Here is a 22,657-nt window from a genome sequence, read left to right as displayed (position 1 = left end):
TGAGGAGCTCCCCTCAGAGGAGGTAAAAATATCTAATTCCTTGGGCCACAGAAAAATTGGTCTATGTGATACTTAACTTTGGGATTTAATGTGGTCATTTCCAGATGTTCATTTTCCTTGAGGCCATCTTAAAAGTGAGCTTAATAAAGGGAGCTAAGGAAGAAAGACCCAAAGATCCCAGCATCAAAATCAAAGGATATGTATCGTTTAAGTATAGGCATGAGAACTCTGGACTACAGCTTAGAATTTATAGTAGTAAAACTCTAAATAAGGTACATAAAAATATATTCAGAAACACACACACACACACACACACACACACACACACACACCCCACACCTCTTCTTGGAGGCATAGAAGGCATTTTATCAAGGAGTCTATGGTAATTCTTGGTGTCATTCCAACTATGTTCAAGGTGCAGTAAGGTATAGGAAACAGACAAAATCTTTATTGTTTTCTTACGTTGCTGCCTTTATTTTAATCCAGCTCCTACACTTAATAGAATTGATTATTCCATCCACTCCAACATTCTAAGTCATGATAAAAACTGGATGTGAAAAAAATCTTCAGGGATATTTTTTCATTCATATATAACATATGAATACATAAACATTTAAACAAATACATTTGCTGAATGAATATATAGATATATCTGTATATATCTAGGTATTCACTTATCCAATAAATATATATCTTATGCCAGGCACTGCTCTTGTCACAGGGGATTCAGAAGAGGCAAAACTAAGATCTTTGTTCCCTTGGGGTGTTTAGGCAGTGAGAGGGCAGGCATTAAGAAACAAATAGACAAACATGACATTTTCAGTAACAAAATGGGCTGTGAAGAGAAAAACACATAGAGGAGCAATGGAGAGTGACTGAAAAGGGCAGGGAGGGCCTTTTGAGTTGGGGAAGTTAGGGAGAGCTGCCCTCTGAGAAGCTGAGGCCCTGGTGACGAGGGAACCACCTAGGCAAAGAACGGGAATCAGAACATTCCAGGCAGAGGGGACAGCAAGGGCAAGGGCCTTGCATGAGGAAAGAAGGAAGAGTGGGGCTGGAGGACAGTGAGGGATGATGTGATAGGAGCCAGAGAGGTGAGCATGAGCCAGGCCCTCTGGGCTCACTGTAGAGTTTGGACTTCATTTGAATCGCCATGTAAAGCCACTAGAGATTTCAAAGCAGGGAGCTGTGATATTTTAAACTGATGAATCTGCCTACTATGTGGAAATGAATGGATTGGGAGCAGACAGAAAAGTGGAATTGTCAGGAGGCTATCGCAGTAGTCTAGTGAGAGATGATGATGGCTTGGACTAGAATAGTAAATGGTGGAGACAGAAAGAAGTCAATGCACTGGGGTATATTTTGGAAGTAGAACAATAAATGTGCCGATAGGCTGGATGTGAATCACTTTTCTAAGAATACTCTCCTGGTAAGGAATTTCCATTTGTAACACGCGTAACTTTTAAAGAGGCAACCAGTGTGGGCTTTAACGGCAGGCGGGGAAATAAATACAGCATCTGACATCCTGCTGTATTTTTCTTGAGGAAACTGTAGACATTATGGATAAATGACACCAGGAATATGCCTTGAAATAGACCGTTGAAAACTGTGTTCCTTCAAAACTTTGTGTGTCAGTCACAGACTAGAAAGTCCAGGTGTGTAAGTTCCCAAGTTGGATTTTTAACAGCATTTAGAGATTCATTACAGAGAATCACATGCTGAATCAATAGACATTTAATTCCTAATTCAACTGTTTATGAGAAGAACTGTGTAATCTTTCTAGACTGGGGCTCCCCTTGATATTCTGTAATTACAATATTCATTTGGAGTACAGTTGGAGGCTCAGAAGACAGCAAATCAGGGCCCTAGCTCAGTCTGGGTCTGGCAGCTAGACTGATGGGGCTCAAAGGGGCCTGACCTCGGGCACGGGTATGACCTTGACCAGGCACTTGGGTCATTCATGGCACAAAGACTAATCATCTCTGATGCTGTCACCCCAAGGAGTCCAGAACGATTTTTATTTGACAATAATAATAAGCAAAAGAACATTTTTTCATTTTACATATAAAACTACCAAGGCATAAAAAAACAAAAACAAATAAAAAACAACAAAACTACCAAGGCGTAAAACAATCTAACAATGTTCCATGGACTTTGAATGAACTGAGATTTGAATCCTGCCTCCCAGCTCACTGAATGCACTATACCTTCTCACAGAGGAAGAAGAGTGGCTTACAGGAAAAGCACACTCTCTCTCCAAGTGCTCCCTAGAGATTGGAAAATATTCACAGTTCCCTCTATCTACTCCACCTCCTGCTTTGTCTGTACCTGAGGAGGCTGGACTGCTACTGCTCTTGCAGTATCTTCAAGGAGAAACATGTTTCTGGCTTGTTTTCTGGAAAGTCAGACCTTCATTGTTCTGATGCATCAGGCTCCAATCTACTCCACTGCTGCTCTGGACATTCCCGCTCTGCTTCTGAGCTTGTACACTAGGCTGATCGCCTATGCAGACAGCAACCCAAAACTATGTGTGTGTGTGTGGGGGGGTGCCTGGGTGGCTCAGTCAGTTAAGCGTCCGACTTCGGCTCAGATCGTGATCTTGTGGTCTGTGGGTTCGAGCCCCGCGTCGGGCTCTGTGCTGACAGCTCAGAGCCTGGAGCCTGTTTCAGATTCTGTGTCTCCCTCTTTCTCTGACCCTCCCCTGTTCATGCTCTCTCTCTGTCTCAAAAATAAATAAATGTTAAAAAAATTTATAAAAAACAAAACAAACCAAAAAAACACCGTGTGTGGGGCAAGGTCACTACTCTGTCTGCACTGAGTTAATCTTCCCAAGGCAAAATAATTGTTAGAAGGACTCTTCCTCTTCCAGAAGTTTCTTGTACTACATCTCTTATTCAACCATCCACCCATCCATTCGTTCATCCAACCAGCATCTGTTTGCTATTTATTAAGCACTATGTCAGATACTGGATATATCAATAACTAAGAATAATTTCTGTTCTCAAGGACTCTACAGTCTCCTGGAACCAAAGGGTATGGATCATTTCCTATACTGAATTTCTATATGGATTATTTCTATGTATTTCTACTTTCTGTATTTTATTATAGTTTTTTTAATAAATAAACTTTATTTTTATTTATTTATTATTTTTATGAAGGCTTCACATCCAGTGCAGAGCCCAATGCTGGGCGTGAACTCATGACTGTGTGATCAAAACCTGAACTGAGATCAAGAGTCAGACGCATAACTGACTGAGCCACCCAGGTACCCCTAAACTTGATTTTTAGAGCAGTTTGAGGGTCACAGCAAAACTGAGTGGAAAGTATAGAGTTACCAGTTAGCCCCTGTCCTCCTTGCTCCACACACCCAGCTCTCCCCACTATCAACATCCTGCATTAGGGTGATGCATGTGTTATAATCAATGAACCTACACTGAAACATGATTGTCACCCAAAGTCCATAGTTGACATCAGAGTTCACACTTGGTGTTGGATATTCTCTGGATTTTTATAAGTGTATAATGACACCTATCTACCACTATAGTACCATACAGTATTTCCATTGCCCTAAAATCCCCTGTGCTCTGCCTATTCACCTCTCTTTGCAGCCTATAACTACCCGTGGTCTTTTACTGTTTCCATAGTTTTGCCTTTTCCAAAATGTTCTCTAGTTGGGATCATATAGTCTATAGCCCTTTCAGATTGGCTTCTTTCACTTAGTGATGTGCATTTAAGGTTCCCCCATGTGTTTTCATGGCTTGATAGCTCGTTTCTTTTTAGCACTGAATAATACCCCATTATTAGGATGTGCCACAGTTTATTTATCCATTCACCCACTGAAGGACGTCTCAGTTACTTTAAGTTTTGGTGATTATGAATGAAGTTACTACAAACATTAGTACACAGGTTTTTGTGTGGATATAAATTTTCAATTCCTTTGGGTAAATACCAAAGACCTTGACTGCTGGATCACATGGTAAGAGTATGAGAACTCTTCCCATGGAGACTGCCATGTGAAGAAGAAGACAGAGGTCAAGGTGAGGCATCTGCAATCCAAGGTCACTAAGGACTGCCAGGGAATCACCAGAAAGTAGAGAAGAGGCATGGAACAGATTCTCCCTCACAGCCCTCTACAAGAAACTAACCTTGTCTCAGACTTCTAACCTGTAGAACTGTGAGGAAATAAATTTCTGTTACTTACATCACCTGGCCTGTGGTACTTTGCTGTGGCAGCCTTAGCAAAGGAATATAGTATCAATGCTTTTTTACTAAACTGATGAATAAGATGCATAACCTTGGGATAATCATGTTTATTCTTTTTCTTTTAATGTTTATTTATTTTTGTGAGAGAGAGAGAGAGAGAGAGAGAGAGAGAGAGAGAGAGAGTGTGCAGGTAGGGGAAGGGCAGAGAGAGAGGCAGACATAGAATCTGAAGCAGGTTCCAGGCTCTGAGCTGTCAGTGCAGAGCCCAACACAGAATCAAATCCATGAATCACGAGATCATGACCTGAGCCAACATCGGACACTTAACCGACTAAGCCATCCAGGCTCCCTCAATGTGTTTATTCTTAACTGTTTAAAACCTTTGAGATAATATTAGAGACATAGAAAAAAAATCTGGCAATTAACTTTTGTGACTTGAATTTAAATACTTATTTGATAATATACTTATGATTTTAATTTTAAAAGCATAACATAATTTGCAAAGTGTATTCAAATATATAAAATACTTGATCTTCTACATTAGTAATTTTAAATTATTATATTTTCAGGGCTAGTAAGTTGAAGTGTTTAAGATTTAGTTAAATGACTAGGAAGTTTAGAAAGTCCTTATCAATCCTGATAAGACTGCTGTGTTAGTCATTTAGAATATCTGAAAGACTGAAATGTACTAAATTTTACATAGTTTCAGGCATGCAAAGAACTTAATTATATCTGTTTAGGACAAGTTATGAGTTAAGTGAACAAAGCAGACGGAAAGTTGTTTCTATTCTTAGACAAAGATTGTTAGATGCACAAATTGAAATAAAAGATGTGTCAAGAGAATGAGAAGACAAGCCACGGACTGAAAGAAAGTATTTGCAAAAGGCACATCTGATAAAGGATTGTTATCCAAAACATAAATTTTTTTTAAAACAATAAAAAAAAACCTGGTTAAAAAAATGGGTCAAAGACCTTAACAGACACCTTGCCAAAGAAGATGTACAGATGCAAAATAAGCATATGAAAGATGTTCCACATCATACGTCATCAGAGAAATGTAAATGGAAACCACAAGGGGTTACCATGGCATACCTTTCAGATTGGCCAAAAGCCAAAAAAACACTGACAGCACCAAATGCCGATCAGGATGTGAAGCAACAAGAACTCTCACTCATTGCTGCTGGGAATGCAAACTGTTACAGCCACCTTGGTGGACAGCTTGACAGTTTCCTACAAAACTAAACACACTCTTACCACACAATCAAACAACTGAGATCCATGGTATTTACCCAAAGGAACTGAAAACTTACATTTTCACCAAAAGTGAATCCTAATGTCAACTATGAACTTCGGATCATAATGACACGTCAGTGTAGGTTCATCTACTTGCTTCCTTGTAGGTTTCTAAGAACTCCCCATCATTTTCACACCTTAGTTCCAGTTCATGTTCTTTTTCTCCTTCTCCACACATTATAATCTCTTCTTAGAACCTCTCAGTGACCAGCCACTAGACTTCATGTTTCTATAACATTCTCTGTTTGTTATCATGGAATTGATTACATTTTATTGACATTATGCTCAGCATATGTGTCTTCTATCAGATTATAAATTCAATGAGGACAGAGACTCTGCTTAATTCATATCTCTAATTCCTACACAGCAGGCACTCAATTAATGCTCATCAAACTGTTTTCTTTTGCATCAATCAAGTGACAGTAAAGTTTTCTTCACCCCGCTCAAGAGAGTGGTGAGAAAGGACGATCCCTGTGCTTCAAAGCAGGTGGGAATCACCGTGGACTGTGACAAAGTGACAACAGCCCAGGCTGAGGGGTGTGGCACTACCCAGTCTAGCCCTGGGATAGTCAAGATGCTAATGCTGCCACTGGGAAAGGACAAAGAAGGCAGGATGGGGAGGAGCAGGCTGGGACAGGTACCCACAGGCAGGGACACTATCAGAGCCCACATTACCAGCCAAACAGGAACTGACAAGAGGAAAAGAAGGAGAGGCCCTGCCGTCAGCATTTGCAGGTGAATTTCTATACAAGGGATATTAACATTTGCTCTGTGTAGGATGAACTTCGCACGTACTTAAAGCAATAAAATGACATGACCAATTTGCAAAGATTAGAATTAAAATTATATAGCCCTCAATTTTAGTCACCAAATCACAGATAATGAAACCTATTGTATTGATAATGAAACTCACACTAGACAGGTTTAGTTATTGGTCTAAGGACACACAGCTAGAGACAAGCCATGTCAAGGAATTTAACCCACAGGTGCTGACTCCCTAGTACAGAAATATTGTTATTTTAACTGTCTTCCTGGGTCCCATCATTCATTTTGTTCAGGTCATTAGTGTTGGCTGAGTTAGGACCTACTAGAATCATAACTTATTTTCTGCATTTTGAATGAAGGCAAGTAGGTATCAAGTTATTATTATTTTAAAATCATTATCAAATGACTAAAAAAGACTGATATGCCTCTCTCACCCCAGCCCAAACCAATTTTTTAAAATGAAGCATTTCACAGAAATTCACTTAAGATACTTAAAAACTTGTTTCACAAGTTTTGTTGTAACTGTATTTTGTTGTAACTATAGTCATAACCTGTAATCCAAAGAAAATGTATTAGAATGCTATTTTAGACTATCATAAGAAATGTAAGCAAAATTAAAGCAGAAAAAGGCATTCCCATCTTAGACATGAAACAAATGACACTGTGCTAAGAAAAACAAAACCTCCTGTCATGACAGTAAACATGTTCTCTAGATGAGTTGAATCATAAAACTAGTCACCATTTACTTTAAAACCATGGCAGGACAATGGCTTAGGAAATCATATGTTTTAAAATGTTTTAGAGGTTTCCAACTTGTATGATTTTCAGAGAAGATCTGCTTTTGATTTGCCTGTCATTCCTTTGCATTGTGTTGACTCACCAATGCACAAGTGAATTGTATGTAACCCCTAGGGATATTTAAAGGGACACATCTACCATGGGTACTATCAACACCCATCAGAGAATGATAAGGGAGGGGGAGAGAGAGAGAGAGAAAGAGATGGTCATCTTGGAGAATCACCACAACTCTGCTCCAGTGAAGTGGGAAAGCAGCAAGCTATGCTTGGAGGGTGTGAGAATCATGTTACTTAACTTGATATTGAAAGTTGCCTCTTTCCAAAATGGAACTGAAGCAGCCGCTGACACAGGAAATATCCAAGAAAGCCAGTGAGGTTAAAAAAAAAATCAGGGGTGCCTGGGTGGCTTAGTAGGTTAAGCATCTGACTCTTGCCCAGCCCCTGGGATCTATGCCTAGTGTAGAGCCTGCTTAAGATTCTTTCTCCCTCTCCCTCTGCCCCAACTCCAAAAAAAAAAAAAAAACCAAAACAAAACAAAAAGAGAAACAAACAAAAAAAACAACCACAAAAAACAAACAAACAAACAAACAAACAAACAAAACCATCAGGGCTTGGATAAAAAGGAAATAAACATCTACTCAGTTTAATTCTACTGTCTCCAAACCTGGGCAATATGCCCTGTTAACTCTCTGAGTCTCTGCTTTCAGATGGGAGATACCACATCCTAGGAGAGTCACCTTGAACTGGACCAAGTCTTCACGAGATATTTAACAGTGGGGTACCTGAGTGACTCAGTTGAGTCACTCACAGTTTCATGATACGGGTGGGGCCTGCTTGAGACTCTCTGTCTCCCTCTCTCTCTACCCACCCCCTCTCAAAATAAAAAATAAAATTAAAAAAGAGAATAAAATAATTAAAAAAAGATATTGAGCAGTGATTATGCTTTGCTCCAGAAACAGATTTTATATTTTCCTTTATTCCAAACTATATGTTTAGATGTTTGCATGCTCAATAAACACCGAGTATGTGTAAGTTTAGAATACTGTGGTTTTAGAATACTGTGTTTTAAAGAAATGAATTATATTTGTCAGTAGATGTTAACTGCAAAATTACTTTCATTTCAGTATTACTAAATATGGTTCTACCAAGCAAAAGAAAGGAGCTGAACCAAATATAAGTAAAACCCTGTCTCTAATGAGAGGGGCTTAGAAGTAAACAAACCAATTAAAAATGATTCCCTGCTTCTAAGATAGCAACCTCTGGGGGAGGGAACTGCTAAGAAGATAAGCTCTTCTGATGACAAACACCCGGGAAAGGAGCTACAAAGAGGTCCAGCCCTGGTCAGAACCAGGAGCCGCTTGCCTCCTGTATGACATGCTTCTAGTTTGGAGGACGCCCTGAGATGCAGTCAACCTCTGTTGTTTCCCCCAAAACCAGTCAGCCCACAGAGCCAGAGCACCGTCCAAAGGATCACCTACCATGAGCAACATTCACCTTACGACCAAGGACTGGAGAAAAGGGTAGATGCTGCCTTTTTCTCTATTCACTGCACGCACAAATAAGTTGGCTTCTGCTTTAAGATTTAAGCCCCATTATCCCCCGGGCTTAAATCAACTTGTCTTTATAGGTACAAGCTGGCGGTGAGGGCAGGGTTAGGGAGGGAAAGTGACATAGCAGAAGGGGAGGAGCCAGATTTGAAAGTGAATTTTTCCAGGCAGAGTGAGAAAGGTACACTGGGAAGCAGTTGTGCCCAGGGAGAGACTGGGGTCAGGGTAGGGTTAGGGTTAAACTAATTAGTATCGTGCCAGCTGGCAGAGCAGCAAACGTTCTATTTCTACTCACAATGCGGCCAATCTAGGTTTACACTGTGCTGAAACACTCAGAGGAGGACGAGATCTTGGTCCTTTAAGCCAGAGAGCAAAAGACCCAAGTGGTCACCTATGATGCTTGGGACATCAGAAGGAAGTATAAGAAGGGGACCTGGAACATGGCTGAAACTCATGCTTCCAGAGCTGAACCAACAACAAACACATTTATTTTGCCAATAATAAAAGTATCTATTTTATTAGGAAACGTATTAGGGTTATCTCTGACTCTAGATACTACAGTTGAGATGTTGCTCCCAAAAGGTAGTCAGGTCAGGTTAACAGCACAGTTTTCAGCACAATACGACAGAGCCCAGACACTCTGACCTCAGAGCACATATAGGGATGTACAGCACTCTACTCCTTACATGAGATAGCCACAGTGAATTCTATAAGCTTAATAATCACTTGATTGTCAACCAATATGCCATCCTCACCATTTCTCTCCCAGCTCTCCAGCAAAAGCTGCTACTGGTCAAGCAAATTCTCCCATCCTCATGTATCCATCCAGTCACCCTGCCAACCTTTGCTGTTGTTCTCTTTTATGAGGGTGGAGTAGGGGAATGAGAGTCACACACTGGCCACTGTAAGAACCAGGCATCTGTCTTGCTGGGAGAAAGTTCTTCATATTATAGGTAAGCACAGAGTACAAGCTTCCTCGAAAACCTTCAGAAATCTTATCAAACAATGGTTTCTTTGTTCCACTTTACAGCATTAAGCTATTTAATGCGTCAACAGAGAGAAGGTCCCTCTCAATCATCTCCTTGCTACCTAGGTACCACAGAGCCACTGAGTTTCCCTATTTGAACTGCAATTTACTGGTTATGGAGTTGTAAGCCCAGTGGTTACAAGCACAGGTTGCAAGCTGTGTTGACAGCTCAGAGCCTGGAGCCTGCTTCAGATTGTGTGTCTCCCTCTCTCTCTGTCCCTCCTCCGCTCATGCTCTATCTCCTTCTCTCTCTCTCTTAAAAATAAACATTAAAAAAAATTAAAATAAAAAAGAGACTAAGGCCAAACATACATAAATGAATGTAAAAGGAAACACAACCAGAATAACTTAAAAGCATCAGAAAACAGCATCAGTCATATCTATGGCATCAGATTTGATGATGATTTCTTAGCAAAATACAGATAACCCAAAAAGAAAACAGAATTTAAATAGATAAGTATCACAGAAGAATCAGAAAGCTGATTAAAGACCCAATATGAAAAAAGGCCCAGGACCAGAGGCACATATGGCTGAATTTTATCTAACCTTAATTCAAAGTTTTAAATATCACTGATCCCCAATCTTCTCTAATGATAGAAATAACCTAGGGTGCTTGTAAAAGGCCCAGCTGACTAGGTCTCTTCCGTGGAAATTTCTATATAGAAGAGGACCTATGTATCTGTGTCCAGGTGCTTTATGTCTTCAGAGACACTGGGAGCTAATTTTAACTCTGATTTAAACTTTTATAGGCCAAAGAAAAAAGATAAAAAGCTCACTGGCATACCTTTAATATGCAAGTCTGATAAAGATATAACAGAAAACTAAAACAGTAGGTAAATCTCACTGATGAATACAGATGCAAAAATTCTAAATAAAACACCAGGGAATGTAATCCAGAAATTTAATCTAAAGAGAAGCACAGTTTGATTCCATTATATTTATTCCAGAAACGTAAGGATACTTACATATCAAGAAATCTATCCACATGATAGATGTCAACAAGGTGCTGTAGAAAAATATGATGTCAACTGATGAAGAAAAGGCATTTGATAAAAGTCTGCAGGATTCCTAATAACAGCCCTCAGCAAAGCAGCAATAAAAGGAAATTATTATGATAAATGCTCTTCATCAGAAATAAGAGCAAAACAGTGAAACCATTTTACTTAAAATCAGAAACAAGACAGGGAGACAAGTTATAATCATTTGTAATTAATACTGACTTAGACTCTAAGTCTTAGATGCTCTAAGTACACAAAAGAATAGATGACTGACATAACAGGAAAAAAGTATAAAACTCTTCTTTTCGCTGATGACATGATTATATATTTACATAAGACTACTAGCAGAAAAAAACATTTAGAATTACACCAAAAGCCATGACCTGGTTAGGAAAAAAACCTAAAAGCTTAAGTTCTACATAAATAAAACTATAAATTATTAAAAACTCAAACAACATCTAAACAAATAGAAAGGCAGGTCATGACCCGTGATGAGAAAACATAAATAACATGATAAAAATAACAATGCCACAAAAGTTACTAAATAAATTTAATACAATTCTCATTAGAATTCCAGCAGGGCTTTCAGAACTGAATAAGTTGATCTTAAAGTCTATACAGAGAAACAAATGACAGACATTAGCTTAGGCAAGGATTAAAAAGAAGAAAGTGAGAAGAGGACATGCCTTTCTTGGTAAGATGCTTTACTAAAAATATAATATCAAACCACTGTAATTGTCAACAGGATATTGATATAGAGACAGAAACATAGATTGGTGGATAAAATAATGACTCAGAAAGAGATTCCATTCTATATAAGACTTTAATATAGGATAAGTCAATCCAGTAGGCAAAGGGTAGTTATCTAACGTAGTGAGGCATGACTGGGTCTCCATAGGGAAGAGAATAAAAGTGGTACCCCATTTGGCACTATGTAAAAAATTAATTTCAAATGGATCAAATATATTTAATATATTAAGTATATGTTTTTAAACTTTCAAAACAATCTAGGAGTCTACATGTATAATCCAGAGAAAGTGGAAAATTTCTAAACCAAGACTAGAACCCAGATGTTATAAACAAAAAAAAGACTTGTCTGAATATACAAAAATGAAAACCCTATTTTTATATGGTAACAGTAATGACAAAAAGTTAAGAAAAAAAAAGTATAAGTATGCCATGGACCAGCCATATAACTGAAAACATATTTAAAACACAAATGATAAAAAAAATATAATGTCAATAATATTCAATGAGAACAAATTGGCATAAAACATAGAAATGACTCAATAAAAGGGCAACATACATACATATATGTTCATAAAAAGCAGATCCAAGCAGCTAACACAAAAAATAAAAAAAAAAAATTAACAAAAGGAAAGATGCTCAAATTCACTCTTAGTTAAGGATATGCAAACTTGAAATGAGAGGTTACATACACCCGTCAGATTACCAAATATTTAAAAAGCTACAACACATGGCAGAGATGGTGGTGTAGGGGACTCACATACATTGCTGGTAGAAATATCAAATGTTTTATAGTTGTTAGAAAGCAATTTTACAATTCATATTCAAATTTAAAATACATATACCCTATGACCCAGCAATCCCACCGCTAGGGACCTATCCCACTGAGATAAAAGCACCAAGAAATAAAAACAAATTACGGCCTTGTTCAGTGACAAAGACTTAGAAACATTAATAGTTGTATGCCCAGTTATATCTGAATGGCAGAATAAATTATGGTAGTATATACCATGGAACACTATGTTGCCTTTAAGAGGACTTATTAGGAGCACTTGGGTGGATCAGTTCGTAAGCGTCCGACTTTGGCTCAGGTCATGATCTCATGGTTTGTGGGTTCGACCCCCATGTTGGCTCTGTGCTGAAAGCACAGAGCCTGGAGCCTGCTTTGGATTCTGTGCCCTCTCTCTCTGTCCCTCCCCTGCTCATGCTCATGCTCTGTCTTTCTCAAAGATAAATAAACATTAAAAAAAATTTAATTTAAAAGGACTGATTTAGTGCTACACTAGGTGACTTGAAGGGATTTCCGCAAGGTATTGCAGAGTGAGAGAAACCAGGTATAGAAAAATGTGTGTAACACCAGTTAGAGTGGCTAAAGTTAACAACTCAAGAAACAACAGATGTTGGTGAGGATGTGGAGAAAATGGAACCCTTTTGCACTGCGGGTGGGGAATGCAAACTGGTGCAGCCACTCAGGAAAACAATATGGAGGTTCCTCAAAAAATTAAAAACAGAACTACCCTACGACCCAGCAATTGCACCCCTAGGAATTTATCCAAAGGATACAAAAATGCTGATTCAAAGGGGCACATGCACCCCAATATTTATACCAGTGCTATCAACAACAATCAAATTATGGAAAGAGCCCACTGTCCATCAACTGATGAATGGATTAAGAAGATGGTGCACACACACACACACACACACACACACACACACACACAAACACTACTTGGTGATGAAAAGAATGAAATCTTGCCATCTGCAACAACGTAGATGGAAATGGAGGGTATTATGCTAAGTAAAATAAGTCAGCCAGAGAAAAACAGACACCACATGATTTCACTCATGTGGAATTTGAGAAAATTAACAGATGATCATAGAGGAAGGGAAGGAAAAATAAGATATAAACAGAGAGGGAGGCAAACCATAAGAGACACTTAAATATAGAGAACTGAGGGTTGATGGGGAGGGTTGAGGGGGTAGGGGAGGTAGGTGATGGACATTAAGGAGGGCACTTGTTGGGATGAGCACTGGGTGTTATATGTAAGTGATGAATCACTGGGTTCTATTCCTGAAGACAAGACTATACTGTATGTTAACTGGCCTGAGAATGAATGTATATATATGTATGCATATGTACATATGTATATGTATATAATACCATATTAATAAAACAATGCCCATCCCTCCAGATTCATGTGCATGTACATGTGTGTTTACACATGTATACATGGTGTCTATAAGCAGTACTTAATAAGCAAGGAGATAAATATGAAATGCTGGATTATAAATGCTGAGTTGTTAACATCCATTTGCTGGGGAAAGGGAAAAAGAGCAGATATGGATGGAGGGGGTGAGATGGGGAAGAGCAAGATGAACAAAAAAGAAGTCTTATAAAAGGCTGCGCTAGAAAGTGACAAGCCGATCCTCAAATTCACATAGAAATTCCAGGGACTCAAAACAATTGGGAAAAAGAACAAAGTTAGGGGAATCACACTTTCCAATTTCAAAACTTATTACAAAGCCACAGTAATCAAGCGTGGGACTAGCAGAAACACGTAGAGGTAATTATAATAGAACTGAGAGTTCAGAAATAAATCTATACATTTATGGTCAACTGATCTTTTTTTTTAATTTTTAAAAATGTTTATTTATGTTTGAGAGACAGAGACAGAGTGAGTGGGTGAGGGACAGAGGGAGAGGGAGACACAGAATCTGAAGCAGGCTCCAGGCTCCAAGCTGTCAGCACAGAGCCTGACGCGGGGCTCAAACTCATGAACCGTGAGATCATGACCCAAGCAAAGTCGGACACTTAACCAACTGAGCCACCAGGTGCCCCTTCTTCTTTTTTTTTTTTTTTTAAGTTTATTTATTTTGAGAGAGGGAGAGAGAGTGAGTTGGGGAGAAGCAGAGAGAGAGAGGAACAGAGAGAATCCCAAGTGGGCTCATCATTGTCAGCACAAAGCCTCCCGTAGGGCTTGATCTCATGAACCATGGGATCAGGACCTAGGCTGAAATCAAGAATCAGATGCTTAACTGACTGAGACACCAAGGTACCTCAATTTTCTTTTTTTAAATGTTTATTTATTTTAGAGACAGAGAGAGAGAGAGAGTGCATGTGAGCACAGGGGGCAGGGGCAGAGAGAGAGGGGGATAGAGGTTCTGAAGTGGGTCTGTGCTGAAAGCAGAGAGCCCGATGTGGGGCTCAAACTCAGGAACAGTGAGATCATGACCTGAGCTGAAGTCAGATGCTTAACCTACTGAGCGACCCAGGCGCCTCTATGGTCAACTGATTTTCACAAGGATGCCAAACCCAGCAATGGAGAAAGAATAGTCTTCAACAGATGGTTGTGGTACAACTGAATATCTACATGCAAAAGAAGCTATCTCACATCAGACACAAATATTAACCCAAAGTGGAACAGTAACCTGTATGCAAGAGTGAAAACAATACAGCTCCTGGAAGAATATTTAGGTATGAATTTCTGTGACTTTGGATGAGTCAATAGTTTCCTATATATGACACAAAAATAACAAGCAACAAAAGACAAATGGATAAACTGGACATCATAAAAATTAAAAACATGTATACTTGCAAAGGACACCATCAAGAAAGTGAAAAGATAATAGGAGCGTCTGGGTGGCTCAGTCATTTAAGTGTCCGACTTCGGCTCAGGTCATGATCTCGCAATTTGTGAGTTTGGGCCCTGCGTTGGGCTCTGTGCTGATAGCTCAGAACCTGGAGCCTGCTTTGGATTCTGTGCCTCTCTCTCTCTCTATTCCTCCCTGCCCTGTGCTCTGTCTCTCTCTCTTTATCTCTCAAAATGAAAGATTAAAAAAAAAAGAAAAAAGAAAAAAGAAGGTACAAAGACAACAAAAGGGAGACAATTTTTGCAAATCACTTATCTGATAAGGGACTTGTATTTACAACATAAATAATCCTTAACAATTCAATAATAAAAACGCAACCCAATTTTTTAAAAAGGTAAAGGGTATGAATAGACATTTCTTCACACAAGATACATAAATGACCAATAAGTACACGTAAAGAAGTTCAGGGTCATAAGCCATTAGGTAAATGCAAATCAAAACCACAATAAGGTACCACTTCATACCTACTAGGATGGCTATAATAAAAAAGAGAGATAATAGTAAATGTTGGGGAGGATATGGAGAAACTGGAAACTTTGCATACTGCTGGTTAGAATGTAAACTAGTGCAGCTGCTTTGGAAAACAGTCTAGCAGTTCCTCAAAAGGTTCAACACAGTGTTACCCTATGACTCAGTAGTTCCACTCCTAGGTATACACCAAAGAGAAATGGAAGCTTACGTCCACACAAAAAATTGTACATGAGTGTTCATAACTGCATTATTCATGATAGCCCCCAAATGGAAACAACCCAAATGTCTATCAACTGATGACCGGATAAGTAACATCAAGTATATCCATAAAATGAGGTATTATTCAACAATGAAAAGAAATGAACTACTGATACATGCTCCATCCAACATGCGTGCACCTTGAAAACATTACTATGTTAAATGAGAGAAGCTAGTCACACAGGATGATGTATTGCATCACTCTGTTTATGTGAAATGTCCAGAATAAAATGATCCATGGTGACAGAAAGCAAAAATGGGTAAGAATGAGGAGGAACTCCTAATCACTAGCATGTTTCTTTTGGGAGTGAAAAATTTAGAACATGAAAATATTCTAAAAATGATTATGATGATGGATGCATAATTCTGAATATACTAAAAGTCATTAAAATGTACCCTCTAAATGGCTGACTTGTATGGTATGTGAATTACATCTTAATAAAGTTGTATTAAAAAACTGCACTAAAAAAAGACTCCACTAGCGCTCCCATTTAGGTATTTATGCAAAATGTAATATATATGGGAGATGCAAATATAAATTAAAGATTCAGAACAAAATGAAATTCAATTATATGTCATGGCCACCATCTCTTTACATATGAAGTAAATACTGTAACATTCTGGTAAGTATTCTCGTTATTCTGTAAGGTTGTTTCAGTAATTAAAAGAATGATTCACATAAAACACTTAGTACAATGCCTGGCATATATTAATCACTCAATAAATGCTCATTCTTACCATTAGTGATGACAAAATGATATTTCCTAAAGAGGTTCCAAATGTCTTTCATACTTACCTCCATTGTAAAACCTATGACTTTGAAACATTGCTCAATTAATTCATATTGGGATTTATAGAAAGTATTATTCATCATATCCTGTACTGTTCTGAGGTGATCATTTTGTAGATACCTGAAAAAAATATGAAAGGATGGGTCAAAATCTAAAGTTCAATCAGAAGTGAAAATATTACTTTATACAAGTACCACCTTGTATAAGGTGGTAACCTTACCTGGGAGGCTTATTTTCAGGCAATTTGTAATGGGCTAGTTTCTTCTTTTCAGCTAATCCAGCATAGATATAGTAAAAAATATGAAAATTTTTTTCTCCACTGAAAAAAGAAGACATTTTCAGTAAGGGGATTAGTAAGAATATTTACTAATTTAAAATTACTTGGCAATATAATTATCAGAACAACTGTGAGTGTTAACATGGGCTTCCCAGAAAATTTGATTTAGGCTTTTTATTATTGTCGTCATTATTTTCAACAACCACTGTCATTAAATTCCAGACACGACTAACCACTTTATATGAATCATTCAATGCATGTTTGTGAGGGACTATTAGGCATTGTTCTAGACACTAGAATGTAGCAGGAGTGAAACAGTCAAAAATCCATAACCTCTTGTAGTTTACACAGAAAAACAAATTAATTATATATACAGCATACCAGATGGTCATAAGTGCTACATTATCTCATTTACCTGCCACAGCCCCCTAGTTACTCATGGGCTCCCATCATTTTACAATCATGGACACTGAGACTTAGAGGGGTTACCATTCTTCCCTCAGCTCATACAGCTGATGGCTAAATTGGATTCAAATCAGGGCTGTTTCATTCCAAAGTCTTTAACTACTTTGTTAAATGTTTTTTTCTGGGGCTCACTTGCATGAGAAATCTGTTTCTTAGGACTCTCAAATTCCATTATTCTGTGGTCTACATATTAACAGCATTCCCCAGATCCTGGAATAATACAAATAAGGGAATAACAGTAATAATTTATTCAATTATGTATGCATATGCATATATGTATATATATGCTTACATATTATAAAATCAATGATAACAGTGATACAAGGGACTGGAGAGAGAAATTAGGATTATTTTGTTATTATAGGGTGCTGACTCTAGTGTTATTTGAAAGTAGACTTACATTAGTGGTAAATATATATTAAAAACTCTAAGGCAACCACTAAAAAACTAAAAAACAATAAATATTACCAAAATACGCTAAGAAAGGAGAGAAAATGGAATGACAGAAAATGCTCAATTAAAATGACAAAATGCAGAAAAAGAATGGGAAACACAAATAGGAACAAAGAACAAGGGCAACAATTAGAAAGAATTAACAAATATAACAGATATTAATCCAACTATATCAGTAATCACTCTGAACATCAATGGTTTAAATATACCAATTAAAAACAAATTGTTAGGGGCGCCTGGGTGGCTCAGTCGGTTAAGCGGCCGACTTCGGCTCAGGTCATGATCTCGCGGTCCGTGAGTTCGAGCTCTGCGTCGGGCTCTGTGCTGACAGCTCAGAGCCTGGAGCCTGTTTCAGATTCTGTGTCTCCCTCTCTCTGACCCTCCCCTGTTCATGCTCTGTCTCTCTCTGTCTCAAAAATAAATTAAAAAAACCGTTAAAAAAAATTAAAAAAAAACAACAACAAATTGTTAGAGGGATCAAAAAATAAGACCTATACATATGTTGTCTGCAAGAAACTCACTTTAAATATAAATAAATGGATAAAGAAGAATATACCATGCTAACATTAATCAAAAGAAAGCTGGAACAGCTATATTAATTTCAGACAGAGCAGACTTCAAAGCAAGGAAGTTCTCAGGGATTAAGAAGTATATTACAATAATGATAAGGGGTTCACTTCTCCAAGAGACATAATAATCCTTCATGTTTATGGACATGACAGTGGAACATGAAACTATGTGAGACAAAAACTAATAGAACTGCAAGGAGAAACAGAAGAATGCATGTCTCTCAAAACTGGACAGATCGCATAGGCAGAAGAAAAGCAGTAAGGATACAGGTGAATGCACCAATAACATCAATCAACTGGATATAACTGATATAGACTACTTCACCCAACAACAGCAGAATTCACATTCTTCTCAAACTCATATAGAACATTCACCAAGACAGACCACATCTTAAGCCATAAAACACACCTTAACAAATTAACAATAACTGACATCATATATCTCTGCTCTTAGACCACAATGGAATTAAACTAGAAGTCAGTAACAGAAATATAACCAGAAAATTCCAAAATATGTGGAGATTAAACAATGTAGTTCTAAATAGCACATGGGTCAAAAGAGAAATATTAAAAGAAATTTTAAAATATTTTGAATTGGGTGAGAATGAAAATACAACTTACCAAATTTGTGGGATGCAGCGAAAGCACTGTTTAGACAGCTATTCATAGCATTGAATGCATATATTAAAAAGAAAACAGATCTAAAAACAATAAGTTTTCATTTTAGGAAACTAGAAAATGAGCAAATTAAACCCAAAGTAAGCAGAAGAAAAGAAATAAGAAATAGAGCAGAAATCAATGAAATTAGAAACCAGAATTTAGTACAGAAAGATCAATGAAACCAAAAGCTTTACAAAAAAACAAAACAACAACAACAACAAAAAAATAAGCTCCTAGTCTGGCTAAGGAAAAGAAAAAAAAAAAAGAGAACGAAAGTTACTAGTAATAGAAATAAAACAAGGGACCTCAATCACCAAAGGTCCCACTGAAATTAAAAGGATAATAAAAGGATACTATAAGCAACTCAATCCCTCAAAACTGAGATGAAATGGACCAATTCTTTGAAAGACCCAATATGTCAAAACTCACACAAGAAGAAACAGATCATTTAAATAGGCTCAAAATCTATTAAAGAAGTTGAATCAATAATTAACAATCTTCCAAACTAGAAAGGTCCAGATGGGTTCACTGGTGAATTATGCCAAATACTTCATGCAGAATTTATACCAATTCTCTACAATCCCTTTCAGAAGACAGAAGCAAAGTGAACACTTAAACTCATTCAACGAGGCTAGAATTACCCTAATACAAAAACCAAATAAAGATATTATAAGAAACTATAGACTAATATCTCTCATGAACATAAGTGAAAAAATCCTCAACAAAACATTAGCAAATTGAATCCAGCAATGAATAAACAGAATTATACACCATGACCAAGTGGGATATATCCCAGGTACACATGCATGGTTCATTGGATGTTCAAAAATCAATCCATGTATTCTATCATATCAACAGGCTAAAGAAGAAAAATCACATGATCATACCAATAGATGCACAAAAAGCATTTGATAAAATCCAAAAGCCATTCATGACAAAAACTCTCAGTAAACTAGGAATAGAGGGGAACTTCATCAACTTGGTGCAGAATATCCACAAAAAAACCTACAGATAAAATCATATTTAATGTTGAGAAACTGAAAGTTTTCACACTAAGATCAAGAACAAGGTAAAGATGTCCCCTCTCACCTGCTTTTCAATATTGCACTGGAAGTCCTAACTCATGCCTACAGTTTGAGAGGGGAGAAATAAAACAGTCTTTCTTCACAGATGACTTTATCATCTGTATAGAAAATGCTAAAGAATTGACAAAAAAATTCCTCAAACTAGTAAGCAATTATAGCGAGTCTGCAGGGTACAGGTTAAATACAAAATCAATCCCACCTAAAATCCCAGCAAGTTATTTTGTGGATACTAACAAACAGATTCTAAAGTTTATATGGAGAAGCAAAAGACCCAGAAGGGCCAACTCAGTATTTAACAAGAAAAAAATTTAAAGGACTGATATTGCCTGACTTCAAGAATTCTTATGAAGCTTTCAAAATCCAGACAGTGTGGTATTGACAAAAACACAAGAGACAAATAGATCAATGAGACAGATGGAGAGCCCAGAATATAGTCCACTGATCCTTTAAAAAATTTTTTTTTAAATATTTATTTATTTTTGAGAGAGACAGAGAGACAGAGAATGAGCGGGGGAGGGCTGGGAGAGAAGGAGACACAGAATCTGAAGCAGGCTCCAGGCTCTGAGCTGTCAGCACAGAGCCCAATGCAGGGCTCGAACTCACAGACCATGAGATCATGACCTGAGCAGAAGTCAGAGGCTTAACTGAGCCACCCAGGTACCCCACCACTGATTCCTGACAAAGTAGTTAAGACAATACAATGAAGCAAAGACCAAAAAAAAAAATAAATCCAAATGCAGACCTTACACCGTCCACAAAAATTAACTCAAAATGGGTCATAGACCTAAATGTGTAAAACACAAAACTATAAAACTCTCAGAAGATCAAATAAAAGAAGAGCTGATGCTGGATATGGTAATGACTTTTTAGATACAACAACAAAGTCATGAACCATGAAAGAAATGATGGATAAACTGGACTTCATTAAAATTAAAAACTGTCTGCTCTGTTAAAAGCATTTTCAGTAATCGAAAAAAGCCTATGCCAGAGATGGCAGCGTAGGAGGACTCTGGGCTCACTGCGTTCTGCTGATCACTTAGATTCCACCTACACCTGCCTAAATAACCCAGAAAACTGCCAGAAGACTCGCAGAACGGATTCTCTGCAGCCAAGAGCAGACGAGAGGCCCACAGAAGACGGTAGGAAGGACGGAGAGGCGCTGCGCGCTACATGGACTAGTGGGAGGGAGCTGGGGCAGAGGGGCAGCCCACCAGCCAAGCAGAGCCCCCCGAGTCTGGCTTGCAAAAGCGGAGGGGCCGGACGGAGTGTGTTCTGACAGCAAGCGGGACTTAACATCTGGGAGGTTATAAGTTAACAGCTCTGCTTGGAGAGAGCAGGAGGACTAGAGGACAATGGGAGGGAGACTTGTTGAGCCCCAGACGAAAGAGCTCAGCTTGGCGGGGAACAAAGGTGCTCGCCAGCGCCATCTCCCTCGCCCATCCCCCAGCCAAAATCCCAAAGGGAACCAGTTACTGCTGGGGAACTTGCTTGCACCACAAAAACACCCAACGCTGTGCTTCTGTGGACCCATCCCTCTGGCGGCACGTCTGACTCCCTCCCGGTGCCGCAGGGCCCCTCCGGAAGCGGATCACCGAAGGAGAAGTGAGCTGAGCCTGCCCCTCCCGCCCCTGTGCACCTTGCCGATCCACCCCAGCTAATACGCCAGATCCCCAGCACCACAAGCCTGGCAGTGTGCAAGTAGCCCAGATGGGCCACACCACCCCACAGTGAATCCCGCCCCTAGGAGAGGGGAAGAGAAGGCACACACCAGTCTGACTGTGGCCCCAGCGGTGGGCTGGGGGAAGAATTCAGGTCTGACTACACCCCGCCCACCAATGCAAGTTATTCAAGGCAGCACAGGGGAAGTGCCCCACAGTTCCACACCACTCCAGGGACTATCCAAAATGATGAAACAGAAGAATTCCCCTCAAAACAATCTCTAGGAAATAACGACAGCTAACGAACTGATCAAAAAGGATTTAAACAATATAACAGAAAGTGAATTTAGAATAATAGTCATAAAATTAATCGCTGGGCTTGAAAACAGTATAGAGGACAGCAGAGAATCTCTTGCTACAGAGATCAAGGGACTAAGGAACAGTCAGGAGGAGCTAAAAAATGCTATAAATGAACTACAAAATAAAATGGAGACAACCACAGCTTGGATTGAAGAGGCAGAGGAGAGAATAGGTGAACTGGAAGATAAAATTATGGAAAAAGAGGAAGCTGAGAAAAAGAGAGATAAAAAAATCCAGGAGTATGAGGGGAAAATTAGAGAACTAAGTGATGCACTACAGAGAAATAATCTATGCATAATTGGTATTCCAGAGGAGGAAGAGAGAGGGAAAGGTGCTGAAGGTGTACTTGAAGAGATAATAGCTGAGAACTTCCCTGATCTGGGGAAGGAAAAAGGCATTGAAATCCAAGAGGCACAGAGAACTCCCTTCAGACGTAACTTGAATCGATATTCTGCATGACATATCATAGTGAAACTGGCAAAATACAAGGATAAAGAGAAAATTCTGAAAGCAGCTAGAGATAAACGTGCTCTAACATATAAAGGAAGACCTATAAGACTCGTGACCGATCTCTCTACTGAAACT

At 38.6% G+C, this 22,657-nt stretch overlaps 1 protein-coding gene across 10 annotated transcripts in view; it reads right to left on the bottom strand.

Annotated features, from left to right (window-relative positions):
- The window catches only part of MYO3A (myosin IIIA), a 242,757-nt gene that overhangs the window by 95,234 nt on the left and 124,866 nt on the right, over positions 1-22,657 (bottom strand). For all 10 annotated transcript variants that reach the window (XM_007081307.3, XM_042991254.1, XM_042991256.1 and 7 more), the window contains exons 15-16: positions 16,766-16,864; positions 16,551-16,665 (exon numbers count right to left, since the gene is read on the bottom strand). In XM_007081307.3, the coding sequence (XP_007081369.2) occupies positions 16,551-16,665; positions 16,766-16,864 (214 nt within the window). The remainder of the gene's footprint in view (positions 1-16,550; positions 16,666-16,765; positions 16,865-22,657) is intronic.

The sequence above is a fragment of the Panthera tigris genome, chromosome B4 (genome assembly GCF_018350195.1).
Source record: "Panthera tigris isolate Pti1 chromosome B4, P.tigris_Pti1_mat1.1, whole genome shotgun sequence".
In the NCBI taxonomy this organism is placed as follows: Eukaryota; Metazoa; Chordata; class Mammalia; order Carnivora; family Felidae; genus Panthera; species Panthera tigris.
Note: the sequence above shows the minus strand (reverse complement) of the source record. Positions and strands in the feature narration are given on the sequence as shown.